The sequence below is a fragment of the Anser cygnoides genome, chromosome 2 (assembly GCF_040182565.1).
Source record: "Anser cygnoides isolate HZ-2024a breed goose chromosome 2, Taihu_goose_T2T_genome, whole genome shotgun sequence".
Classification (NCBI taxonomy): domain Eukaryota; kingdom Metazoa; phylum Chordata; class Aves; order Anseriformes; family Anatidae; genus Anser; species Anser cygnoides.
Window position 1 is genome coordinate 62943713 of NC_089874.1, and position 25585 is coordinate 62969297.

Here is a 25585-nt window from a genome sequence, read left to right on the forward strand (position 1 = left end):
ACTAAGTTTGAAACTTTTTATCATTCAGTAATACATCCAATCATCCAAAATCAATTCATCTGAAATGTCCAGAAATTTACTGTACATCAGCAAAATGAGTTAAACATTCAAATACATGCATTTTTCCTTTTCTTCTTGCCCAAGACCTTTTCTTTCCTTGGTTTCAGTTTGCTCTCTTTTCATTTCATCCTTCTGCCATACAGTATTAGCTAAAGATACGCAATGCAATCAGCTCTTTCAGACTGCTACTTTCTGAAAAGTTTTAATGAAAAAAGTTTGCTGGCACTACAATTAAATCAAACCAGTATAGGATCACTTGTGATTTTCAACAAGCTGACAGACTTTTTTTTCTCATCACTTTTTCTCCCTTTCCTATTAACAAAATAAAAGTATTTGTTAGATCAACGTAGATAAATACATTTCACTTTGGAATTCATGCATGCGTTCTTTAAAAATCACTCAGCTGAATCAAATTCATATCTGAATGACAGTAAGTGATTACATAGTTAACAAAGAGAAGTTCATCTTCTCTAATCATCCTGTATATTGAAAAGAAAAAATATTTAATATTTTTGTCTTTTAATCTAACAGAGAAATTAAAAAAAAAAAAAGGAAAGAAAAATATACTCTGAAAAAAAATGTGCAGAATGTTAATGGAGTCTCCATCATCATCTTAAAAGGTTTTTGTAGTCCCTAGGGTTGACTTCTCACACTGTAGTTCTGGATGCTGTAATATAAAATGAACATGGGTACAATATAATATTGCTGTTCCTCATTCAATTCTCAGCAAACTTGGCTTTCTTATAGCACTTTCAGAAACAGATTTAAGAAGAGCATTGGACTGCTTAACTACTTATCTGTCTCTCTCTCTTGGCACATCTTGCCCTTCAGATAGGATCATATTTAAAAACGGGCAAAAAATGCTCATAAAGCAAAGTTCAGAGCACATCAGTAAGATAATGGCCAAAGTTTATAGCCTTCAGAAAACATTTATTATATATAAAACAACTGCAGCTGTTCTCATTCTTTGTAGAAGTAGCTGGTACTACTGTGAATCCTAATGAACTATTTACCTTATTGATACTGGTTTACAAATATACAGCTTGATAGGACAGAGATATTTATCGAATTGAAAGAATTGCTTCTTATTACTTTCCTCTTTTCTGGTTGTTATACTCTGGGAAAGAGCTAACGCCTGCTCTATAAAATTGGCTGTTTCAAGAACACTAAAATATCCAGTCTGATTTATCTCATCTTTAAATAAAATGGTCTTCATCCTTCTAATCTTTCCTCACACCAAAGCCTCAGCATTTTCATCACCAGGCTGTAGAATCTTCTTCTGTCTGCTCTAACTTTTGTAACAGAGAGTTACCAAGAAAATGCAACATTCACAGGGTGGGAGTCCCATCATTTCTCAGAAGAGCCCTTCAATCTCTTGAATATTATGTCCCATCTGTTTGCTTTCTGACTACCTTTTTGGGCTGAGCAGAGCTCATCCTTCCATGAATTCTGTCCAGAGTCAGAGTTCCCATGCAAAAGCAGGCAAAAGGCAATACACCAGTTAAGAAGCCTTTAACCTACAAACTACTTGCAAGACATATACAACCAACACCAATCCAAAAAAGGTGATTCCACTTCATTTACTAGTATCAGTATGTAGCAAAAGCCTGGACAGGCATCACCACAATATATCTTTGTTACTGACATGTCTGGCAAACTGGAGAACCATCATTAAAAAGAATTTCCCAGCTAGTGATTTGAAAAAGTCTTGTGAAAGCTTCTCCATTATTTCTGCCAGTGTAAGTGGATATCCAGGTGGTTTTGATCCTTACTGCCTCCATTACATTCCAGTTCTTGCCACTGTGCTCCAGAATAAATTACACTGCACATATATGAAGAATATTCATAATCTGCATCTCAGACTGAAACGTACAGCCAAAACATCTTGTACCAACACTAGAAAAGCTCAGTATCTTATCACAGACTGAGTTGTTTGGAAAACAAGAAAACTGAGTCATGAAATAAAAAATAAAGAAAAGCAAAGCTTCAGAAGTTCACTTCTAATGCCACAAAGGAATGAAATCAAACCTTCTTCAATGTTTTGTGAAAGCAAGATTGTAACCTAGTATAGATGCTTCAACATGACTTTCTTGTATGTCAGCTGAGTAACTTAATCACTCAACCATTTTCCTCTAATTTACCTTTCATCTATATACTTCACAATGCTATCCTGAACTATATATTTTTTTTTCATAACAGAAATTCTGTGTTGGCCAACATGATTCTGGAGAAAAAAAAAATCTGTATCATTTAAGAGAAATTTTCAAGTACTCAGTCAGTCTAGTCAGAGGTGGTAATCTAGAAACAGACTGTATTTGAAGGGCAGTAAAATTGTGAAAACAACATTATGTGTTGTTTCTGCAGTTGTGAGGTTGTTGTGAATGGAGGAGGGGTACTGCAAAATGATAAATGTGTTCATGCATACCACAGAACTACTGCAAATTTATTAATGATTACATTTGTAAGAATTCAGGAGTATAAAAGAATCTGTTATCCTAAAATTGGATGCAATTGAAATTAAAAAAAAAGAATATTATAAACTTGCTGTGCAATCAATATCTTGAAGTAATATAGGGATGTCAATTTTAAAGAGCATGGGCTGTCAGCTTCCCCTTGATTTGATAATTATGTAGGAAGATCTGCTAACAGGCAATATATAAGACCAACTCCTTCCCACCAAAGGCAGACACTGAGGAGTGCTATACACTGCAATACCCGTTCACTTTTGTACACCACAGGAGCATCGATGGTTAAATAACATTAAGGTAGATTGACTGCAGCAGAAACTATAATGGAACAAAACTGACAGTCCCACTGGTTAAACAAAATGCAATAAGAGACTTCATTGCTCAGTGCAGTGGGAGAATCAAGGTCTCGGATATGGAATATGGAATTACCCCAGCATGAACAACACATGAACTTATCTTGTTTATATCCATCATCTTCGAATACAGTAATCACACAACTATATAATCTCTTAACTATTTAGTAGGGATAATGAAGTATAGCTAGTTAGAGCTTTTGATACATGCTTCAAGAATAATTTTTTAGGAGATTGAATTCTTTGAATTTATTTAGCTACTTTTTTTTGCATTCATGATGGTTTCCAGGATGGAAGAGTAGCGTAGTGTAGCATAGTGTAGCATAGCGTAGCGTAGCATAGTATAGAATAGAATAGAGAAAAATAGAATAGAGTAGAACAGAACAGAACAGAACAGAACAGAACAGAACAGAATAGAATAGAATAGAATAGAATAGAATAGAATAGAATAGAATAGAATAGAATAGAATAGAATAGAATAGAATAGAATAGAATAGTCCAGTTGGAAGGGACCTTCAAAGATCTTCTAGTCCAACTGCTAGTCCACTTCAGGGCTAACCAAATATTAAAGCATATTATTGAGGGTGTTGTCCAAATGCTTATTAAACACTGACATGCATGGTCATCAATCACATTTCTAGGAAGCCTGCTCCAGTGTTTGAGCACCCTCACGGTAAAGAAATTGTTCCTAATGTCTGGTTTGAACCTTCCCTGCTGCAGCTTTGTGCCATTCCCACACATTCTGTTATGAGTTACCAGGGAGCAGAGACTGGCACCTCCCTCTCTGCTTCTCCTCAGGAAGCTGCAGAGAGCAACTTGCCTGGTTATGCAACTGGTGTTGTAGACAGGTATTTTATGACATGAGGTCCTCACTGAGTATTAAGGGGTGCTGAGATCCCCATAACAAAGTGGAGAAAAGGCTTTAAATTAGGAATGGCATGGGAGGGATATTATAATCCACAGTTTTCAAAGGTTGGAAAGCTGATGGTGCAACAGAAAAACAAGAGACACTCCAGGACTGTTAAAAGTAAAGCAAAAGGTACCTATTTCAAACTTACAGACACAAATACATCCTCCTGCTTGATTTAAAAAAAAAAAAAAGAAAAAAAAGAAAAAAAAAAAAGACAACAAGAGGAACTAGTCACCAAACTGCAGCAAGGTTGGAATAAAAGACATGGTGGAATGAGGTGCACAACTGGCATGCTGTGATGGACAGGCATATGTGCTATTCAGGAAAAGTACTCAGGGAATACAAAGAATAGAGCTGGTCCTCTCAGGCAAACCAGGGTATTTCTGGATACTGTCAAGGATAATTTCTTGATATGTGCACTGGAAGGCCAACCGGGGGTGAAGAACTTCTACGTGAGGAGAGCCAGGGAGTAGAACAGAGGGTTTGTACAGGATCCATCCTTCGAGGTTTTCCAGACCCAGCTGGATACAGCCCGAAGTAACCTAGTCTGAGCTCATCACTGAGCCTGTCTTGAGCAGGGGGTTGGTGGGTTGGTGTCGGGACCTCCTGAGATCTAACCTGAAGAATTCTGTGATTCTGGGAAAAGAATTCTTTAATTCAGTGATCTAATTGCAGATCTGTCTGCAATGGAAAGCTGGTAGTCAGTGGTAAATAAATTTTTCCACATGCATGCAATACCTAACATACGTGTTTTCCTTTCTAGTCAAGAATACATGCATTCACATGAGACAGGTGTTAAAGGGGCTTATATTTAAGACAAATTAGCACAAAAGCAAACTCTAGATAATCTACCATTACCTAAACAAGGACAACACTCCCATGCTTATAATACTCCACAAAAAAAAAAAAAAAAAAAAAAAAAAAAGTTCCCTACTAAATGAACGAACAGCTAGCCTTATGAGATATAAGGTCAGGTATACAGTCCCAACCCCACAGCCTGTGTCATGTATGTATATAGGCCTGTAGAAATGAGCATGGCAAAACAGGGTTGGAGTCACATCACCTAACACTGGCCATCTGAATAGATGTTTACTGTTCTCTTCAAGCTCTTCTCTTTAAGCTCCCTCTACAGTTCCTCTGTAAAGGGTGACTCAGAAGAGTCAACTTCTACTAAATGTCCCCTTGGCAGACAAAAACAATTAGGCAAGATGAATTCCACTCTTAACAAGAGCTGTTAACAAAATCAACTAGGCACTTGAAGCCAAACACTACAGTGAAAACAACCACCCCTAATAATATTAAACAGGCAGCAACTGACAGCATAGCAGGAATGAACAAAGCAAATAGCAATTCCTCCCATTCCTCAGGTTTTCCCAGTGTGAGTTGCTGTTTTGGGCTTGTCTTGGTTAGACTGTTAGTTCTTCAGGCCTGGAGACTGTTCATGTTACTTGTCTAACTCAACAGTTGTGCCACAGCTTTAGTCCCGAATACTTGTATTAGTTGCTTATAACTCCATCCTGAAAGCCACTCGACCTTTCGGCAATTACCCCTGTGGGTTCCAGTACATACAGTGAGTTAAATGAAAACACAGAGAGAAGAAAACTAATCTGAAGTGTGAAACAGGCTGTGTACAGAGAAATAGAGACTGTTTAAAAAAAAAAAAAAAAAGGCAGCATTTCTAAGACAGGCAGGATTTGGTGGTAGTCTACCAGGTCAGCTCTAGCTCCATCCCCACACCTCAGCACGCCACCCTTCATTTGCACTTCTCTTTCATTATTCAGATATAAAATATCCTTTTATCTGGATGGTTATTTTGAAATCAGGATCCAGCAAAAGAGCAGAATGAAAGCCTAAGAAATAATTTCTCTGACTAAGCATCATTGCTTAGTTACAATGCAACTAATTTCAAAATGCATTTGAATTGTCTTGTATGTGGTATTGGAGACCATGTCCTTACAGTCTTCCTGTTCGGTCCTGATTATAGCCTACAGGAGGAGGGGTGAGTGTCCAGGGGAGGGATGGAAAGAAAGACAGATGAGAACAGACCTCCAAAAATCCTAAGTGGGAAATGTAGTTCAAACTGAAATCAGTAGGAATTTTTTAAGAGCCAGAGTTTCAACCTGCTAATTTATTTCCTTCTCTTTAAAGCCACATAAATAGCTTCTTGTCAAAAACCGAAGCAAAAATTTTGTCATCCTGCCTTTGCCTGCCCTATTACACCCCACACCCACACATGCACACAGTAACTGACCGTATGTGAATTATCAGACTGTGGAGTCGCTCAAATGTGATGACTGTTTCCCACAACAAGCTCCTGAAATAAAGAAAATCCATCAGCTCTTCAGCATTTCTCACAGTACCTTTCTGTAGGGTAAAAAAACAGTCTGAACTCCGAATGCTGTTATACAGGCTAGAACAGCATATGTTATATTTTTTTAAGATACAATAAATAACTCTTAATGAGTTGATTGCAGGCTGCTGGATATCCTTACGCATTTGGATTTAAAAATAAATAAATAAATTATTTTAAGCAGCCTGTGAAGTTTCAGTAAGGTTTCACCACTGACCCTTAATCTTTTAAAAATCCTTCTTTAAAATCTGAAGGAAGTTTACAGCTTCTTTCCATAAATAATACCTTTTAAAGACTTATTCCTCCATGGAATGAGCTCAGTATTTTAGTGAGTAAACACTGTTTCATAATCTGAGAAGTGCCAAATAACAAAATATTTCCCCTCTAATTTATTTCTGTTACATAACATTAGGAGTAAGTGGAAAACATCCAGACAAAGTAATTTTTATGATATTTTACTAGACTAGCAGTAGATACAAGGGATTTATATATATATATATATTTGAATATCAGATGAGAAAAGACTAACTAGATAATTTTAATTATTAACAATAATAAAATAATTGGTGAAAAGTGACCTATCAAATTTAACAAACTGTTTAGCTGAGGTTTAGAGGTACTTTGAACTAATATTAAAAGTGAATTTTAATTCATTTTAAGAAGCTCCAACAGAGCTGCAAACCTGCAGCTGATTATCCCCAAACTAACAAATAAGAGGACTGGAATGTTAAACATAACAAACAAAGCAAAGGGGAAATACGAGTTTTAGGCAAGGTCATACTACCTAAAGTGCAATACTTCCCTGCAAATGTATTTTTCCAGAAAGGGCAACTTCCTTTCCGCAAGGTCTGTAGCTTATTATTCTCTGTGATGATTCACACCATATAATAACATTCCTATCTGATAAACAGAACCAGTGTAATTTTAAAACAAGTACGTATTTCCATTCAGGACACTGTAAGTTCAAGTTGATGAGCTGGTTGATCCTTTGAAGATCTATATAATTGCTTTGTCTCATAATCTACCCAGTTGCCTAGGTTGTTTTCCCCTTTTATTATTGCTGTATCCTTTGGAAAGGATACCAGTGTCATACCACTGAATCCCTGTAAGACTTTCCCTATGCCACTCAGCCTGTGGTTTATGGTAGCTCCTTACTGAAGTCAAAAAGCAGGTAGTAAAACAATACATATATATTACTGGAACTATTCAGCAGTACTGGCAAACTTTCAAGACTAAGGTTTCCAAACAGTACAGCTTGGGAAGTGTTGATAAGACCCAGGCAGTAAACAGATGCTGAACAAATGTCTCAGGCGTAGCAACGTGAAGTGACAATTCAAGCTAACTTACCACAATGAGATTATTTTATCTCTCTGTATCATGAAAAATAATACGTCACTGCTGTTCTTAGTGACAGAATGAGGTGCTGCAGTCCCATGCAAGAGTAAGTAGTTCATGGAAAACAAAATTGCTGCATTGGATGCATTCGTCACGTGGGTTCCTTCCGTTTCTTATCAAGTATAGTTTTAGTCAGTTAGAAGTTCTGAGTATTCATCAAGCTGAATATACACTAAATAAAAAAAGAAAAAAGAGGCCATGTGCTGTCTACAAAGCATGCTTTAGCGTGGTTTAGAAAAGGTCAGCATGAAGGAAGACAGTTAACTTATTCAAAGCACAAGGGGAGAAACAGCTTTAAGGTATCTTCAGTCACAACTGTTAGTTTCACCAGTGACTAAATATGTAATGTGAACATTTCTAAGATGATGATCTTCTGGAAGCTTTCTCACACTTGGTATGCAAGAAAACTACCAGGAGACCTCTATGTATTGATCCAGTCACAGAGCTCCATTTAGACCTGAGCAATTATCCACTGTATGGTTCTCCCCCGATTAGCTCTGCTTCAAAGACATCAGCTTTTGGGAATGAATCAATCCTACCTCAAAGAGCATTCAGTCAACGTTCACTTATTTGCTTGGTCGTTCTTTTCCTTTGTAAGATGGTGGTGGTGGTCAAAATTGCCCAAAAGATATCCTTGCAGATGAAAGGTGCCTTTACCAGAATATTTTTGCCAGTATCTCCTCACACTAGATTAGAAGAGCCATGTGTAGAAATCCACATTCAACACTGCTTGAAAGCAGACTGTCACACTATACGTAAGTTGAGATAAAATAGCTTTTGAACAACAGGTTTTTTTTATGTATCAGTTAACACATTTTAAACCTTTGAAGCAGGCAGAACACATCAAGTTTCCACATTTTAGCCAGCAGTGTTTCTTCTTGCATTGGAAAGTCCTCTATAAAGACTTAAACATACTCAAAAAGATGTCTCTATACCATCTACAAGAAGCCTGGTTGTTTGGCAAAACACAGTTTTCAACTGTATTTCAGCCCGAATTCACACACTAATATGGGTGACAATCAGTCACCTAAACATACTTAAGATGTTTGCAGTGCCCTCAGCATTTGAAGCAAAAGGCTTGGCAAACAAGACCTAAAGAAGACCCACACGCTTTTGAAGCCAGAGGCTATGTGGCTTTGTGAAACAACTCAGGATGTCTATGCTTTGGCAATTATATCAAGACCTCTGTTTGAGATTAAATGTTTTAGACTAGTTGGTAGAGCTGGCAGACATGCTTCCAGACTTGCAAGTCCTTCTTCAGATCTCTGATACCTATTCTTCTCATCAAATAAAAAGCTTTCTACTTTTCAGTGAGTTGAGTTCCAATTCAGTTTCAGAAGAACAGTAGTAACATATTCATTCAAGAAAAATATTTGTGGTGTGGGGAAACACTGCAGAACTGAAACAGAATTATTAAATGCATAGTTATGGCTGTTTGAGTACCTTCTTATTCAAAATGTATGTTAGACGTCTTACTTACAAAAGAGAAAAGCCTCAGTATAGTTAAACTAACTTCATGTGATGTCTTTGTTTTCTTTTCATACAAACTTAGTAGCCATTGAAATACTTCTCTGTGTATTCCCGACCAAAGTATGAATGTCATTTATTAATGCATTGAAAATACATAATTACCAAATGTCAATAATTTTATTTCAAAACAGATATTAACTTCTTGTCTTTCCTATTGAGTTCATGCTTTCCTTTATGTTCTATACCTGTTCCTCAAGCTGAGTTCCTTTCACAGACAGAAACCTATCACAAGCTTATAAAATCTGATGCCTGGGTAACACATTCCTTATTCAGATTGAAAGCTTTTACTGTATCTGTGTGTGTACGATGCTTTGAAGGAAGATGCTACCCAAATTACATCCTTTCAACCAACATCTGGCAAAAGAAGCAGGTCAGTGTTCTAATATTTGCCTTTATTACATTAAAACAGTTTTCCAAATTAAGACATAATATGCAGACATTAGAAAGTAGGCATCAGAGAAAGCTAGTCTTGTCTTTGTTTACCCTGTTTTCCCCATTTGCTTCAGCATATGGAATTTTACTAGTTCATTCACCTAACTAGTCCCCATCAACTCTCAATATACAACAGTCCAGATGTTAATCATAACCCTAGTGAAATGTAAGAGCTATAAGGTTTATTGTTGTTGTTGTTGTTTTCCCACTGCACTACTTCAGATAGTCTTTTCCTAAATCCAGACAGCAGATCCTACTTAGAGTTCATTATGAATAAGTTATCTCAGAGAATCAGCAGAGACTCGAGTTTTGGAAGTCCATTTACGGGACTTTGTTGCAATTACAATCAGATGTGAAAGACAAGAGGCAACACACCAGCACTATAAAAGCACAAGACCAATGATTCATTTCATTCAAATGGGAAGCCTAAGGATACCCCCATTCTGTTGAGTTATGCTGGAGACCTAGCAGACGTAGCAAAGAGTTTACTACGTTTATCACCTATAATATTCCTGCTTATGCTTCTCTCTCAACTTCTAAGATCTCCTTTCAAATGAAGGGACTAAATCTTCCACCTACGCTTTTTGCAGCTCCAACCTCTGTGTGTGCAGGTCTGTAGACACTGACAGGTTTCTCAAGCCATCCATGTTTCCATTACTGGATTAATACGGAGCAACTCACAATTTTCCAGATCCACATGGCAGAGGAGTGTGCTTTTGTTAGTGGTGTGACAGACTTCATGCAGGTTCCAAATATCTGTGAGATTCTGTATCACCTTCTGTCATTTTTTAACTGTCCTGAGCTGGCCACAAACCACCTGAGCCCCATCTCCAATCTAACCACTGTGCAACTCTTTTATTGATGTGTTATTACTGTTGAAGCATTAGAGGATAATAAAGCTGTAATTCAGAAATATCTTTACATTCATTCTTTAAATTCCTCCTCAGTGAAGGTTACTGGACAAGTGATGATGAAGCAAACCCAGCTTTAATTATCACAGAATCTCAGAATCACAGAATTGAACGGGTTGGAAGGGACCTCAAAAGACCATTGGGTTCAACCCCCCTGCCAAAGCAGGTTCCTTAGAGCAGGCTGCCCAGGTAGGCATCCAGACGGGCCTTGAATATCTCCAGAGAAGGAGACTCCACAACCTCCCTGGGCAGCCTGTTCCAGTGCTCCGTCACCCTCACTGTGAAGTTCTTTCGCATGCTGGTGCGGAACTTCCTGTGCTCTATCTTATGGCCATTACCCCTTGTCCTGTCCCCACAAACCACTGAAAAGAGGTTGGCCAAATCCCTCTGTCTCCCACACCTCAGGTATTTATACACATTGATGAGATCCCCTCTCAGTCTTCTTTTCTCCAGGCTGAACAGACCCAGGTCTCTCAGCCTTTCCTAATAGGTGAGATGCTCCAGGCCCCATATCATCTTTGTGGCCCTCCGCTGGACTCTTTCCAGGAGATCCCTGTCTTTTTTTGTACCAGGGAGCCCAGAACTGGACACAGTACTCCAGGTGAGGCCTGACCAGGGCAGAGTAGAGGGGGAGGATCACCTCTCTTGACCTGCTGGCCACTCTCCTTTTAATGCACGCCAGGATCCCATTGGCCCTCTTGGCCACCAGGGCACATTGCTGGCTCATGGTCAACCTGTTGTCCACCAGGACCCCCAGGTCCCTCTCCTCAGAGCTCCTCTCCAGCAGGTTGTCCCCCAGCCTGTACTGATAAATGTGGTTGTTCCTTCCCAGGTGCAGGACTCTACGCTTGCTCTTATTAAACCTCATTTGGTTTCTTCCTGCCCATCTTTCCAGCCTGTCCAGGTCTTGCTGAATGGCAGCACAGCCTTCTGGCGTGTCAGCCACGCTTTATATTTTTGTTCCAAGACGTTTCAGTTCTAAATTCAGATTAGAGCACAATGTCAAGGCTCTGCTGATAAGTAAAGGCTGAATATTGCTTTCTGGAGATAAAAAAGGTGAGAGTTGATGCTGATTGCCACTTGTCTCTCATTGTTTCTCAAGGACACTGACAAAAAGCATAGCACCAGCCTGCCAATAGGGTTCTGTAGACAAAATAACTGAGGTGGTGCACACTCAGTATTCAGACCATCCAGCTAAGAACTGGAGTTAAATGAAACTGAACTGAATACATATATTGGGAATGTTCATTAAGAAAGTCTTGAGAAATTCATGAAAGGCTGTCTCTGCCGTCATCAAACTTCAAGCTGAGTCCCAAGAGAATCAAAACCTTCAGGTATTTAAGATTTCCCTCATCTGTTTTCAAGCTCTGCTTGAATCTGTTGTACCTCCAGTTAATTCACATCTCATTTTTAAAAAAGACGACAGCCACATCTGAGGTAGCTCTGACAAACCTTCTAGACCCTGATGTTGAATCATCTCCAACACTGCTCTCCTCTAGGTGACTGCTGTGTGTGCCAAGGACAGAGTCCTTCAGGCTTTGGGGATAAAGCTCTCACCTCTAGAAACTACACTGTTTGTCAGTCTTCTAGCCCCTCAACTTGGTAAGCTTTAGGACAGGACTGGAGCGGAATTCATCTGGTCCAGCATTTAGCATTTTCTTTCAAATGGTCATCTAAATGCAGCATTTCTGTAGATAGCAACAGGAATGCTGATTAATGACAGCTACTGTCACTTCAGTCCTTGGTGTCTTTAAGCTCTGTCAATAAACAGATTGGTGCTCGAGTACTTTGTGCCTCATGAGTCATTAAAATTGAAGCTATAGTATGAAACAGAGCAAGTTATTGTCTCCATTGTTTCTTAGTGCAGAAACTCCCAGAAGAAGTGTTTGTCATCGCAGTCTGAAAACATTCACCGTATTGCTGGGGGGGAAATAAATATCATAACTACAATTTGTAAGAACGCTGTAGTGCAACCATTTCTATAGCTTAGCCAGTCCAAAGAAAAAGTAACTACAAGCTCATTGCTTTTCAGAGGGTGAACACTGCATAAGACACTCTTGGTTTTCTTTTCAAAGCACATCTACTGGAGGAAAAGATGCTGGACTGACTGCCTAGGAGATTGAACTCATCTATATGCAACACGGGTAGCATTCATAATCCAAATTTTTTATTTCATTGCTCTGCTGTAGTCATAAACTACATGATCATGGACCAACAGTGGTTAGACACTTAGCTAAGTGGTAGCTTAGTCTCTGTGTCTGCTCATTCCTGAAGCATTCAACACATTTCATGTTTGTAGGGGCTTAACCAGCTGCTCCAATGCCAAGAACTTATTTCACAAAACCATGAGACATAAATCACAAAACCACTCATGCTGACAAGTATTTCTCTCTTGACTATAAGACAAAACTGAGAATCCCTTAGTCAGTAATCAATAACTACTGCCAGAATTTGTTTATATATTATTAAGTATGTTATTATTAGGAAAAAAAAAATCAATAGGGAAATTATAAGCTCATGAGGAAATCAGTTATAGTATTATCTGTTCTGATAAGAACAGGAGAGAAAAAGTAGAGTTTAAGACCATCTTTTAGCATATTAAAAAGAAAAAATCAGAATAAATGTATTCCATGCACAGAACGGACTCATTTGAAATGTTATCAGAATCTCTCACTTACTTTCTTTCACTTGTTTTTTGTTTAAAAGAAAAGAGAGGGGAAAAAAGTGCTATCTGCTGTGAATTTTCCCAGGAAGTGCAAGCAAGAACTTGAGAAAGAATCACTTTCATCCTATCCACTCATTACTATTAACATCTCAGACTCTGAAAAGCAACATGATGAGCCAGTGGTCTACAAGCCTAGAATAACTGTATCACAGATCAGCAAGTCTACAGAGAGCTGTCTGCACTGCACAAAGCATTGTATCTGACAACAGACTTAAGAGAACAGAATTATTTTTCTTCATCCTTTTTTAAGATAGGTTGACATAATCAAGAAAATAATTAAACATAACATGAAAATATGTTTTATGTAAATATTAGTCAGGAAGTGTTCCAAAGGTATGAACCTTAATTACATGCACCACTAAGACTAATAACCTCAGAAAGAAATCATGATTTAACTATACCACTTCTATTATGTTCAGACAATTGTTTTTTTCTTTTCTCTCAAGGTACAGCTGTAGCTAACTGAGGGAGAATGTGGGTTTAAGCAGCCTATGAATCAATATGAATTTTAAGAATCAGCAATTATATGGAAAAAAGCACAAACTTTAAAGATTTTCTGACCATGCACTGGAGGTCCAGACTTCCAAAGTCCTGCCTTGTGAAAGAAAAACAACAAAGCACTTCTCTACTACAATTGTTCCCCAAATCAGGCTGGGGGCAGGAAAAACAAAAACTAAACTAAACTAAAAAACACAACATCTTTGGAAACAACAATGCCTAACTGCTCCTGAGAGCTTGAGATCAGTCTTAAACTGGATGCATCTAACATGCCTATTCTATATGCATGCATTCAAATATCTTTGCAGCCAGGCAAACTACTATCACTGAATATGGTCAAACAACTTGGATATTTTTATGAAGCCCTTGTGAAGCATATTATGTGCAGGTAAATAATAACAACTGGATGTTTCTACTAGAGAACCTCCCCACCAGGAGAATAATTGTTCTTCTGCACAAATGACAGTCTAACATCATCATCCACAGGAGCATAATATTAATTCAAACCCTGAAATTCTGTAGCAGGGTCTGCAACTCTTCTGACTCATCAGTAGATGGATGGGATTGATGAAGGGAGATACACCAGCCAAAAACTACAGCAAATTGCTTCTTAATTTTCTCTCTGATGGTGCTCATTGAGTATGTTGACTCATCATACAAGTTAGGAAAGGAATAACATGCATTAAGCATATTAGTGTGGGATTCTTCTTTAAACTAATGCACACACAAAAGAAGCCCAAGTCCTTTGCTACTACTTAAGGCTTATTTTCCATTTTTGGTGTTAACACTTGGAAGCCAGCCTGTCAAAATATATTACTAGCTGTGCTCCCCTGTGGCTGTGGAGATGGCATGGCACTCAGCAGGGAACTGTCAATGTTTTCACACGAGATTCTTGTAGATGTTTTTACCTTAATGTGTGATAAATCATTTAGCCCAGAGAGAGTGTAGTGTCCACCTAGATACAATGATATAGATGACCTCTTCTCCTGTCATTTAAGTAAAATACTATACTCAAGTTATTGACCCAAATTAGGCAGGACAACAGGGCAAACAATGTTGTACAAAAAAATGTATTTTGGGGGAAAAAAAATAAATTCATAATTCTTGGATAACTACTGAGAATTTTCTAAAATAAACGTAAAGCTTAATCAGTAGAAATGAGACAAGAAAATTCTCTGGTGTGGCAACAGGGAAAGGGGGTTTATAGCTTTCCCAGATTTGATAAGGCTTGTTAATGGCTCCAGTGTAATCCACATTAAAAATGAGAAATTTCTCTTGAGAAAAAGTAACACTGCCAGGAGATGGCTGATTCTCCCCTGGGGCAAAATATCTCAGCAAGAATGCCTCATCCATTGCATTTGAAAGAGTTTTAACAAAATGCCTTAGGATTCCCTCTTTGTCATTTGCAAAGGAGACATGTATCTAAGAAGTGAGAGATTTTGAAAGCTGGAAGCTTGTACAGGACTTCAATTATTTTGCCCTCCCAGAGAAGACCTCCCCAAGTAAAAGCTCACTACTACATTAACTGACAAAATAATGCCAGACACTAACATTTTTTTTCTTTCTCTCTATCCATCCTTCACCCACCCTCAATGTTGTCCTTTGGTCTGACCGCTAAATCAGAGAGGGATTAAAACAACTCATTATGAATTCAAATTGAATTTGAGACACAGCTAAGACATAGGGGTTCTGAATTAGTCATGGAAATGCTACATCTTCGGATAATTTAAGTGACCAGCTTTTTGTAATTGCACAGCATACTGAAAACTGCCTAGAAGGTGCTACAGTTCATACATTATAAATACTTGATGGGAAAATCGATGGATTACGTACACACTACTTGAAGCACTGGTTCAGAGGGGTCAACCTGTTAATAGCTGTTGGGATTATTGGTTTGACCAGAAAAAATATAACATTCAGAAAATAAAATATTAAAATAAATTATTAAAATATTAAAATAAAATAAAAGTCCATATAAGTTATTTTTATTTTCTTCCTTCTTTTGGTGTTTATTCCCCAGGAACTTGTGGATTCAAATGAAGGGCAAAGTGCTACAGCCTTGGAGCAGCAAGTGGCAGTAGAATCCCAAATGTCATGGTTTCCCACTTGTTTCTTGCACCTTCCCTTAGACGGGAAGCTTTTTGAGAGACAATACTCTGTACTTGTGTGTGTAGCATGTGTTAGTGGAAGACCAAAGGGATACAGAGTCAAGACTACTGCCTGTCTTCGTTATGCTGTCGATTAGAAAGAAAAAATGCAGTCAGGAAAGAGGGATGAGAAGGAACAAAGGAATGGGAAATGGCAGCTGGGGAAAGGAAAGACTGGAGATAAATGTGTTAACATTTATTTCAAGGAATAAAACCAGAAGGTTTTTTCACATACTAATACAGATCTGTGAACACTGAGAAATTACAGTGCAAATTAGAAGGAAAGTATAAAAAGAGAAGTTCTACAGAGCAGCCTGTGCCTTTGCTAACAACTATGTCAAGCTCTATCAAAGGAAGGCCCCTTCCTAGTGGTGTAAACTGTTTTCATCCAGACTTGGAAAATGAGCAGTCTGTTTAGTCATAGAGGGATTGCACAAGCAGCAATTGTCCTAGCTTCCTCCCTCCTGTGCTACCAACATGACCAGTAAAATTAATGTCTTTTTCACTAAGGAGTTTTCACTGGCTTGCATGCATCAAATCTGAGTAATTCACTTCTCAGGGAAAAAAAAAATAATCAATGGTATTTTACAGGAAGATCATGTCTAATAAGTCATAATATAGAGCTTAAGTGAATTCTTCATGAAGTTTTATTATCCTTCTTATAGAAATTATGTGTAAATCATGGGAGAAGAATTCCCTCTTACATCCCCTTACCACATCCTAATCTAATTCTTTGAACATGCTTCTGTAAAGTATCTGAGATCAGCTAAAATTGAAATGAACACTTACTGTTAGCAGCATACCCAAAAGCAGAATCACATTCCATGTCTATAAAGAATGAAGACTGTAAAACCCCAAAGAAAAAAGCAAGCCACTTCAATTTAACTAAAAATAAGTCAGTGTGAAGAGCGTTGGATGTCACTGAAAGAAGCCAAACTAACCCAATAGGAAGGTGTCAGGAGACTTGGTTTATTCTTCTCCCATGCAGCTTCCAAATTCATACGTGAACTATCTTGTCTGGTTCCAATTGGTAGAAACAGAAGTGCCAAAGTATCATAAGGCTATAGTGTATCTAATCTATCTCACCTATTTTTAGACTGCTAATCACCTGGGTGCCTAGCTCGTGAAAAATCTACTCTCCAGCAGCTTTTTTCCAAACAACTTTTCAAAACAAAGCCTAGAAAAAGCAACGGAGTAAGATTGCTTATACCGCTTCTGTACTTCCCTTTCCCCAGGATTCAATCAGGAAAAATTGTCAGGCACGAAGAATTTAAAAAAAAAAAAAAAAAGTATCTATAGTTCTCAAAGTCATTTTGGTTTGAGTGCCAGGTACAAAACAATGTTTGATCAGTTTATTTAAGTCTATGACTTTTGAACCTAATTTTCATTTCACACTAGTCTTACTCTAACAAAAAGGGAACAAGCCTTGCAAATGTAGGGATTGCAAATAACTTCTAACAAATTGGTACAGATAGTCTGGTTTCCTTTCAGCTGTTGCAAGAATAGCATGTATGTATTTCCAGGGTCCAGCAAAAAATGTGATCTAAAATCTTGAAACAATTCTGTAGAGTGTCTGTAAAACATGAACCTAGAAAATACAACAATTACATTATGAAAATCTGTATCATATATGAATAGAGGACCGATGCAAAAGCAAAAGTGTGTTATCAGCTATACTGAAAAGATAGTGAAGTTTGTGACTAAATTTCACCAAAGCATGAACACATTTAGGAAAAACCTCAAAATAATTTTCTTTTTATTGTGAAGAACACTTGTTGTCATGATATTTCAGTAGCATAACCTACATTTGCCATTTTCATATCTGTCAGAATCCATTCCATATCATGCAAGATGTGTTATTGTTAAAATAAATTCTGCACAATTTTATTATTTTTAATATATTATAAATAAGCTGGAAGAACTATGCTTAATATATTCAATATTTTAATAGTAATTAATCATTTAGAACTTACATTTTTAAATAATTATTCAACACTATGAAATGTGATGGGATAGAATAGATCTTGATAAAATAATAGTAATATATAGCAGTAAGAATGATTTTGTCACTGTTTAGTCATGTTTCAGAATTATTTTGAATTTACTCTTACACTAGATAAAGCAGGTAAGTCCCTACTACTCAGGTCAATAATCCAAAATTTATACCTCCCTCTAATATCATATTAAGCCATCATATTAAGAAACAGCTGCTTCATTTTGTGTAGAAAAACTGAGCAAGATGTCAAGAGAAGGAAAAAATATGTGTATCTGTATGGAGTCCAAAGTCACTGCACCTTCCAACTCTCGTACACAGAGGGAAATAGGAGAAGAGAAAAGAAAAGGAAAGAGGGAGAGTATGTAAAAATGTCAGTCATTTTTAATGTTTTCCTCTTATAGAAAGTGCTAAGAGAACAAAAGCTGGGGTTTTCCAGAAGGTAAGTTTCCTCCACTCCTCCCAACATGATGTTTCCCTACTCATAGCCAAGTAATATTAGCTTCCTCCATGAATTAAAGCCCAATTCCCCCTCCATGCATTAAAACCCAAAGTCCACTTAGCTTTTGTTAACTCGAACCACAACTTTTACTCAGAGCTCTGTAATGCTGCCAGTATCTGATTGCACTTAAAATGCATTAGAAGATCATTCAGGTTGCAAACTCAAGTGCCCAGAAAACTTGGAAATACCAAATGAGGTTTTCCAATGCCACTTTAATTTGGCCCCTTCATGTGCAGATTAATTATAAGGTTTACTTAAATGACCATTTCCAATTTTTCCCCATATACCTATGATTCTGCAGTGCACTTAATAAATAGCATTCAACAAATCAATACCTTTTTTTACTGAAATTAAATGTTCATTAAATTTAACAGAACCAGCTCCACCTATAATATTACAAAAATAAGTTAATAGATCTCATTTTGCAGAATGCCCAGCGGTCTTTATTTATTTAAAAATTATCATCAGTTTCCCTGAAACACAGAGTTTCATAAACACCTACTGAATTAATAGAGAGCTGATGAGGTCTCAGTACACAAAAGACTTTACACTTTACAAAGAAGTCTGACATATCAAGTTGTGCATTTGCATGTGTATGCTACTGATTAGGATATTAACCTTTAATGCATCCTATATATATATATATATATGAGCAACTCTAGTAATAAAGAAAAACTTGAGCTAAGCCGTATTATAATTACTTGCAGGGCTTAAGGAATTAGGGTTATTTTTATTATTTATAATTAAGATAACCTTGCAAGGTCAATAGATAAGCTATGAAAATTAAATGGTGCCAGAACTAAGTACTATAGGACTAAACATATTTTCATATTGAGTCAAATGATGAATGCCAAGAGTAAATCAAAAACACAATGATGTTCTAAAGTACTGGGAGGTGGAAGAGACAACCTCCAGAGGTCCCCTTAAATCTACATTATTTGATGGTTCTCTATCAATGGCAGTGACAATAACCACCATATATAAGGCCCTTACCTTGACAGTCACCTTTGAGAGATCACTGATGCTTCCTCAAATAGAGATCTCCTTAGTGTGTCCTAGTAGCACTAAAGCACAAGATTAACCCCAGCAGAGTTTCCTCACATGGTAAAGCTACAGAATCTGATCCCGAGTAAGTGCACAACCTAAAGGCTACTTAGAATGAGACTTGCAAGGCTGGAAAATTACCAGAATTTTGAAATAATCCAAAAGAAACAGTGGATTGTTTTCATCTAAAGAGGTATCAGTATGAGTAACCATGAAGATGTTCATCAACTAAAGTTGGGAGGATAAAAAAATTCAGTTTTCCACTTATTTTGTGTGTAACAACATTTGTGCATGCATGGTTTCTCTCCTTGTGCTCCACACTAACACATATATTTTTATTTTTTTTAAAAAGAAAGGACATGTTCACATTCACATTTTCTCTCCCAGAGAGTATTAACTAAATACTAGAGAAAACTGGAACTGAGAAGCACAGACACAGAGGATAAAGAAAAGGAAAGTGAGGGAAAGAAATGGACAACGCCTTTGCTTATGAGTTTGCTGTGCAATTGTCTGAAGAAGAAACAACAAAATGCTTATGAAAATTAGTGAGGACAATGTTCCAGCCATGTGATTACTATCACAAGCTGACTTTTATAATTAGGGTGCAATCTTTCTTTCTTTCTTTCTTCCTTTCTTTCTTACTTTCTTTTTAAGAAATGACATTAGTGTTTGCAAGGCCTTTTACAATGCTTCTTGCAGTGTCACAGCTGTATTTCAAAGGCCCTTTGAGTACATTTCCTTTTCTGTTCTGTAATTCATGTATAACATTAACAGGTAAGTTAAAGAGAAAAAAATACGTCCATTTTGTCCATGGATGGATAAAATATCAGGACTCTTTTTATTCAATTTTTTTTTTCTAAAATGAGTTCACTTTATGAGAACCATTTGCATCTTAATGGAAAATTTAATTGTACAATTAACCAGCAACATGCATTTAAGCCAAAATGGCAACACACGCAATTACATGTTACTGGCTGAGTACAAACACATTACTGTGGATTGTAACAGCAAAATAAATAAATAAATAAAATAAAATAAAAAGCATGCCTTGTAAACTAATGCACAGATTACCTGTTTGAGAAATTCTGAGAAGATAAATAGAACTTCACAGAGTCCTTAAAAGTGTTAAACTGACTGCACTGGCTGAACTTGGCTGAATTGGCTGAACCAAGCAGATGAACCTAATCTAGGAAGGGATTGCTAAAGGCTACTTGAATGGTTCATTTCTTTTAATCTCCCAGTGAGCTGAAGGTGCTAAGTACCTCCCAGAAAACATGGGCACACCACAGCTGGGTATCTTCATGTAAACTGGGAGCCTCACCAGACAAATAGAACATGACATAGGTCTCAGGTGCTCCAGAAAAAGCAGAAGCAACTCAGGACCTGGAAGGTCATGAGAGTTTCAGCTTCCCATTTAGTTCTCCCTCTTGCTGACTACCTCTCTAGTTACTATTTAATAAACTGTCTACTCTACACTTACCCAAGGCGAACAAGATGGAAGAATGACAGATGACCTGAGTTCTGATTAAATATCCTACTTCTTCAGTATTGCTGTGATTAATCTACATCACAGTTCAGTGGTTCAGATGCAATTACTAGGTTAGGACTAATGAAATTAGGGTTGTCTAGACAGCTGTGAAACTTCCAAGTTTATGAGGAAAATCATATCAACATATTATTGTTACAAAAGCATTTCAGCCAACTCAGTTAACAGAATGATAGATACAGAAGTCAGTATCTGGCATTTCCAATTACATTTTTAGTACCACTCAGATTTTACTTTGACTCTTTCTTCTCAAATTTTCTTGCACATATTCCTTCCCAACAGATCTGCACTCAGTGGAAAGTGTTTCTTTACACTGCAAGTTCCAGAGGACAGCAGCATTTCTCCTGTGTAGTCAAGTGCTGTTCACTACCACTTATGCATCATTATGTGATTATATGAATACCATTCCCCAAAGAGAGAGGAAGAAGATGCAAAAGCAAACAAAAGATCATTTACCGGAGCTGCCAGTAACACTCCAGAGCCTGGTGACAAAAGAACAGCAGAGATTGCTTTGAAATAAATATAATGAAGGAAAAAGAAGGAAATCCCACAACAGATGAATGTGGGAATTGAAGGCAGAGACCTGAGCCAAATCATCGGTTTATGTGTATTTCTGGAATTACCAACTCAGAGAGATGCTACCTCAAACCAGCCCTTCAATGCATCGCCACTGCCTTTTCCTGGACACCACGCTTCTGCAGCAGATGACAACACATGCCATTTCCCTATTTAGTGCTATACCTTAACCACACAGCAGCTGGCAAATCCAAGTCAGAAGCTCCCTCCATAGCCAGCAAGTTTGCCCTAGGTGCATGCACAGCACAGCTGCCAGGCGAAGCAGCTCCCTCGCTGCGGTACCCAGCCCTCTGGCCAGCAGTCAGTGCCAGCTGAGCCAGGATGTTACGAGTAGCTGCTCTGCAATTGCTGCGTGCAGGTTCCTGGAGTGGCTCCTTGCCCTGCAGAGCTGACACCGGCTGTTTCACAACTGAGGTCCGCAGAGCCCGTCTGCCCAGCAGCCAGGCAGGTGACTGCTCAGGACACAAAACGCAAACCAAACATGGGGAGAGTGAAAAAGAGAAAGTCTGAAATCACATGGGGCACAGGGCTTAACCCTGTAATGGTACATTTAAAAAGATTGCCATTTCTGATGTATTTAATTCTCTGTATGTTGCTGATCAAGCTGTTGGGTTTGTAGGAGCTTGTGACACACTTCATCTCTCTTCAGAGGCTTGCAGCAACTCTCCTGTATAGAAGAGATGCTGAACACTAACCTCCCTGATGCTGTGGTTATATACACAGAAAACACACCCAAATAAGATATGGTGCTCAGGACAATGCAGGCAGTGCTGGACACACATACACAGAGCAATCCTTCATTCTGCAAACCATTTCAGGCCCAGAACAAATCCTCTTGCACCAAGTCAACACCTCTGGCCACAGACTTTGTCATAATTAACATGGTAACATCAAGGGAAATGTGGGGAAAAAAGTAGAGCTGCATGCAGAATTAGTGTCAGCTCCACATTTAGGGAAACAACTGGAAACATATCTACCTTCTCTCTGTTCTGCATCTCACAGCATGCAATACCTGCCTGCACAGTTCAGCATAGGGATCTCCAAATCAGCATTTTCCACTGACCTGTCACAGCTCAAACACACCTCATCAGTGACTCAGGCCACCACACTTCAGTCTCCTGTGGCTGTGACACACAAGCACATGCACAGACTGTCCCACCAGCGCTGCGCTGGTGTGGTCATCTTCAGCACAAGCTGACAGCAAGTCTGCCAGCTTCCTCCATCATCACACAACATGAAAAGGCACATTCAGCAGAGCCACAGTGTTTAGTCTTTAGGAAGCACTCTGCAGGAGTCTCAAATCCTGTTAAAGTCAACACAAACTAAAGATGCTCAGCACGCCTTGAGATTAAGCCACCAATTAATACTCCAGATGCAGGGGAGGGGGTGTCAGGTCAGTACCAAAAAAACTGCCCTGCAAAGAGTGTGGTCTGAAGCAACCAAGCACAAGGGCTCCAAAGAAAGAAAAATGAACCTGTCAAAGAACCCCATTAGTCCTCCCTCCTGCAAGGAGGCAGTAAGATAACTAGATCAGGTAGCTGTAATAGGGCCCGTTAATCAACAGGATCCCTGTTTCCCTTCAGTCTCCTTCAAAGCCACAGATCGTTAGCAGCACTACAAGCCAACAATCCATTTTTTATTACAGCATGAGTAAGTGATAAGAGTTAGAACTAGCAGATCGTGCAGAAGGAACAGAGTGACGTTTATTAGGGTTTGACCTTCAAGGACAAATATTTTTGTCCTTACCCAGGGAGAACCACCCCTAACGTCAAAGGGGAGGACTATCACTAGTGCCAGAGGGAATTTGGAGCAGCAGTGCAGGATGGACCTTCAAGTAGGGCAACAATCAGTAGAATGGCATGTCCCTGGGAACAAAACCAATCTGGTAACAGGAAAATCCTCCTTCAAACCCCCTAACAAAACAAAACAAAAAAAAAAAAAAAAAAAGAGAGAGAGAGAGAGAGATGACTCACAAATACCTTCCAGTCCTCTGCGATATAGTCTTACCTTTGTGATGTTTTCTTGTATTTTCTCCTGCAGGAAAAGAACAAAATACAACTCAGATAAGAAAGCTCCACTGCTGAGGATGAGAAAAGGAGAGGGTCAGAAATCAGGCACAATTAAGTAATGTCACTTTTGCCTCGAGACTGCCCCAAAACTGATGCAGCTATCTCCTTCTGCTAACCTCGGTGGCTGTTGCCATTAACTCCTGTAGAAAGAAGAATGTGTTTGCCTGTGTGCATCGTGCCCTTTTCTTGTAAGACGGGGTCACAACAGCTAGAAAAGGAGTTACTACTCTAAATGACTTGGGGTGCATCCAATCACATTGCCTGCAGTCAGTCAGAGCAAAGCCCCAGTGGTTTTACAGCAGCCTTGCTCTGTAAAGAAAATCCAGACCCTAGCAAGTTCTCTACCCTGCCAAATCCCATAAGCCACACCAGAGTTCAGTGCTTGTACCTCAGGTCCTAACAGATCTGAGCCCAGGACTAGGAATGGCAAGAGCAATGAACTTACTGACAGCACCTCTTCACCTGCCTAGCCCAAGGATCCAGTCCTTCCACCAAACCAATTATTGCAAAGGCTGCAAACCCCTTCTCTTCTTAGCATGGTGGATTTTGTCCTCTACAGCAGGCAATGGCATAAGCTGTCAACACTCAATGGAAAGCCCTGCTGTATGATTGCCTGTGTGGCTATACACAGGCATATCTGCACTATACTTTGACTGTGAGCTTGTTATCCTGCAAGAGACATGTTCAATAGCTTTGCATGGTGTCGGGCAAAACAGGGCATTGATCCTACTTGAGTTCAGCCTTGCTTCTGTATTTTAAAGTAAAGCTAATGAGCTCTACACTTAAAAAGCAGTGATGGGAACACAGTGTGAACCATCATGAGGAGTGCAAGATCAACATGCTGTTGTTCAGCCAGACACTTACAGGTGGTCCCCACGTTTTGAGTGTGTAGGTAATGTTGTTATAACTGCTTTACTGCTGTGAGCATCAAGCTCTGCTTTTTCATCTCTGATAATACTGGAAACAGAAAACTGTGGCTAAGTCAGATAGGCCCAGAATACCCTAACAAGGGGTATTCTTTGTTAAAAAAAAAAATGGGGAAAAAGAAAAAAAAAAGGAATGTAGTGCTATTTTATACTTAATAAGATTCATGAATAGGGTATCCTGGCTGTCAAATATTTCATTTGATATTACCTTTAGAAAAGGTACTCAAGCGTGGTCTTACTTCTGTATTCTGACCGTGCCATAGAAGTCCTAGATATTTACTTTAGAAAAATTTTTAAATATTTCATTTACACTTTACTGTGTGAAGAATTACCTATTTAAATTTGAACGGATGCAGAAGAGTAAAAGAACATTCACAGAAGTATTGAGAGTCTAGCTTACTGGCATTCAAGATGATAATATATAAAGGCAGAAGCCCACTTGGACCCATCTGATTCTAAGGGAATTTTTATTTTAATTACAGAACGAAGAAGAAGAGAAATTTAATTTTGCAGAGTTGGAAGTTTGTATTCTAACAAACATAGAACTTCACTAAATTTGCTTGCAAAATGAAAATGCTGAAAAAAACTCCTGCTTGCTTGGCCATTTTAGTGCAGGTTGATCACATTGTATTCTTCCCAAGAAATCTTCTTTTTTTTTTTTTCCTGATATATAAATTTTACATTTTAAAATTTCGAATTGTTATTTACCAGTCACTTCTTTCCCCTGAAAGTGTTCTATGTTGTGTTGCAGTACTGTCAGAGCTACTTTTCCCTTTATCAGTCAGTGACTTTGTAAAGTGTTTTTCTTTCAGCCAACCTTCACATTCCAGCAAAAATACCTTTCATAAACTCCTGATTAGCCAAAAGTTTCTTGTATACTTTAAAGAGGTGACCCAGCCCTAGGGTCCTGTTTGCATTTGAGTAATAACATCACTTATCGGTTATACCTTTACCACTCCTTATTTTCAAGAAGATTTTTACTGCATTAGAAAACTGGGCAATACCATAGATGACAGTACTAGGAAAAGGGCATTTGTGTAGCCATAGGAGGTATAAGAAACATAAATACATTTTTTTATTATTGCTTATTGTTTCCACACCTGCAGTCCAATTACAGTTAAGGTTTATGTGTAGTGAGTTAGTGACTGAG

General features: G+C 38.3%; 1 protein-coding gene across 15 annotated transcripts in view; it reads right to left on the minus strand.

The window, feature by feature from the left end:
• Window positions 1–25585, minus strand: part of PDE1C (phosphodiesterase 1C) — a 316420-nt gene that overhangs the window by 167705 nt on the left and 123130 nt on the right. For 8 of the 15 annotated variants that reach the window (XM_048075555.2, XM_066992244.1, XM_048075560.2 and 5 more), the window contains 2 exons: window positions 23448–23474; window positions 6043–6105 (listed from right to left, as the gene is read on the minus strand). The exons of 2 other annotated variants lie outside the window; for them this stretch is intronic. In XM_048075555.2, coding sequence (XP_047931512.2) covers window positions 6043–6105; window positions 23448–23474 — 90 coding nt within the window. Of the gene's footprint in view, window positions 1–6042; window positions 6106–7488; window positions 23390–23447; window positions 23475–25585 lie in introns of those variants that run through there. 5 more of the 15 variants (XM_048075558.2, XM_066992248.1, XM_066992245.1 and 2 more) reach the window with 3 other exon arrangements.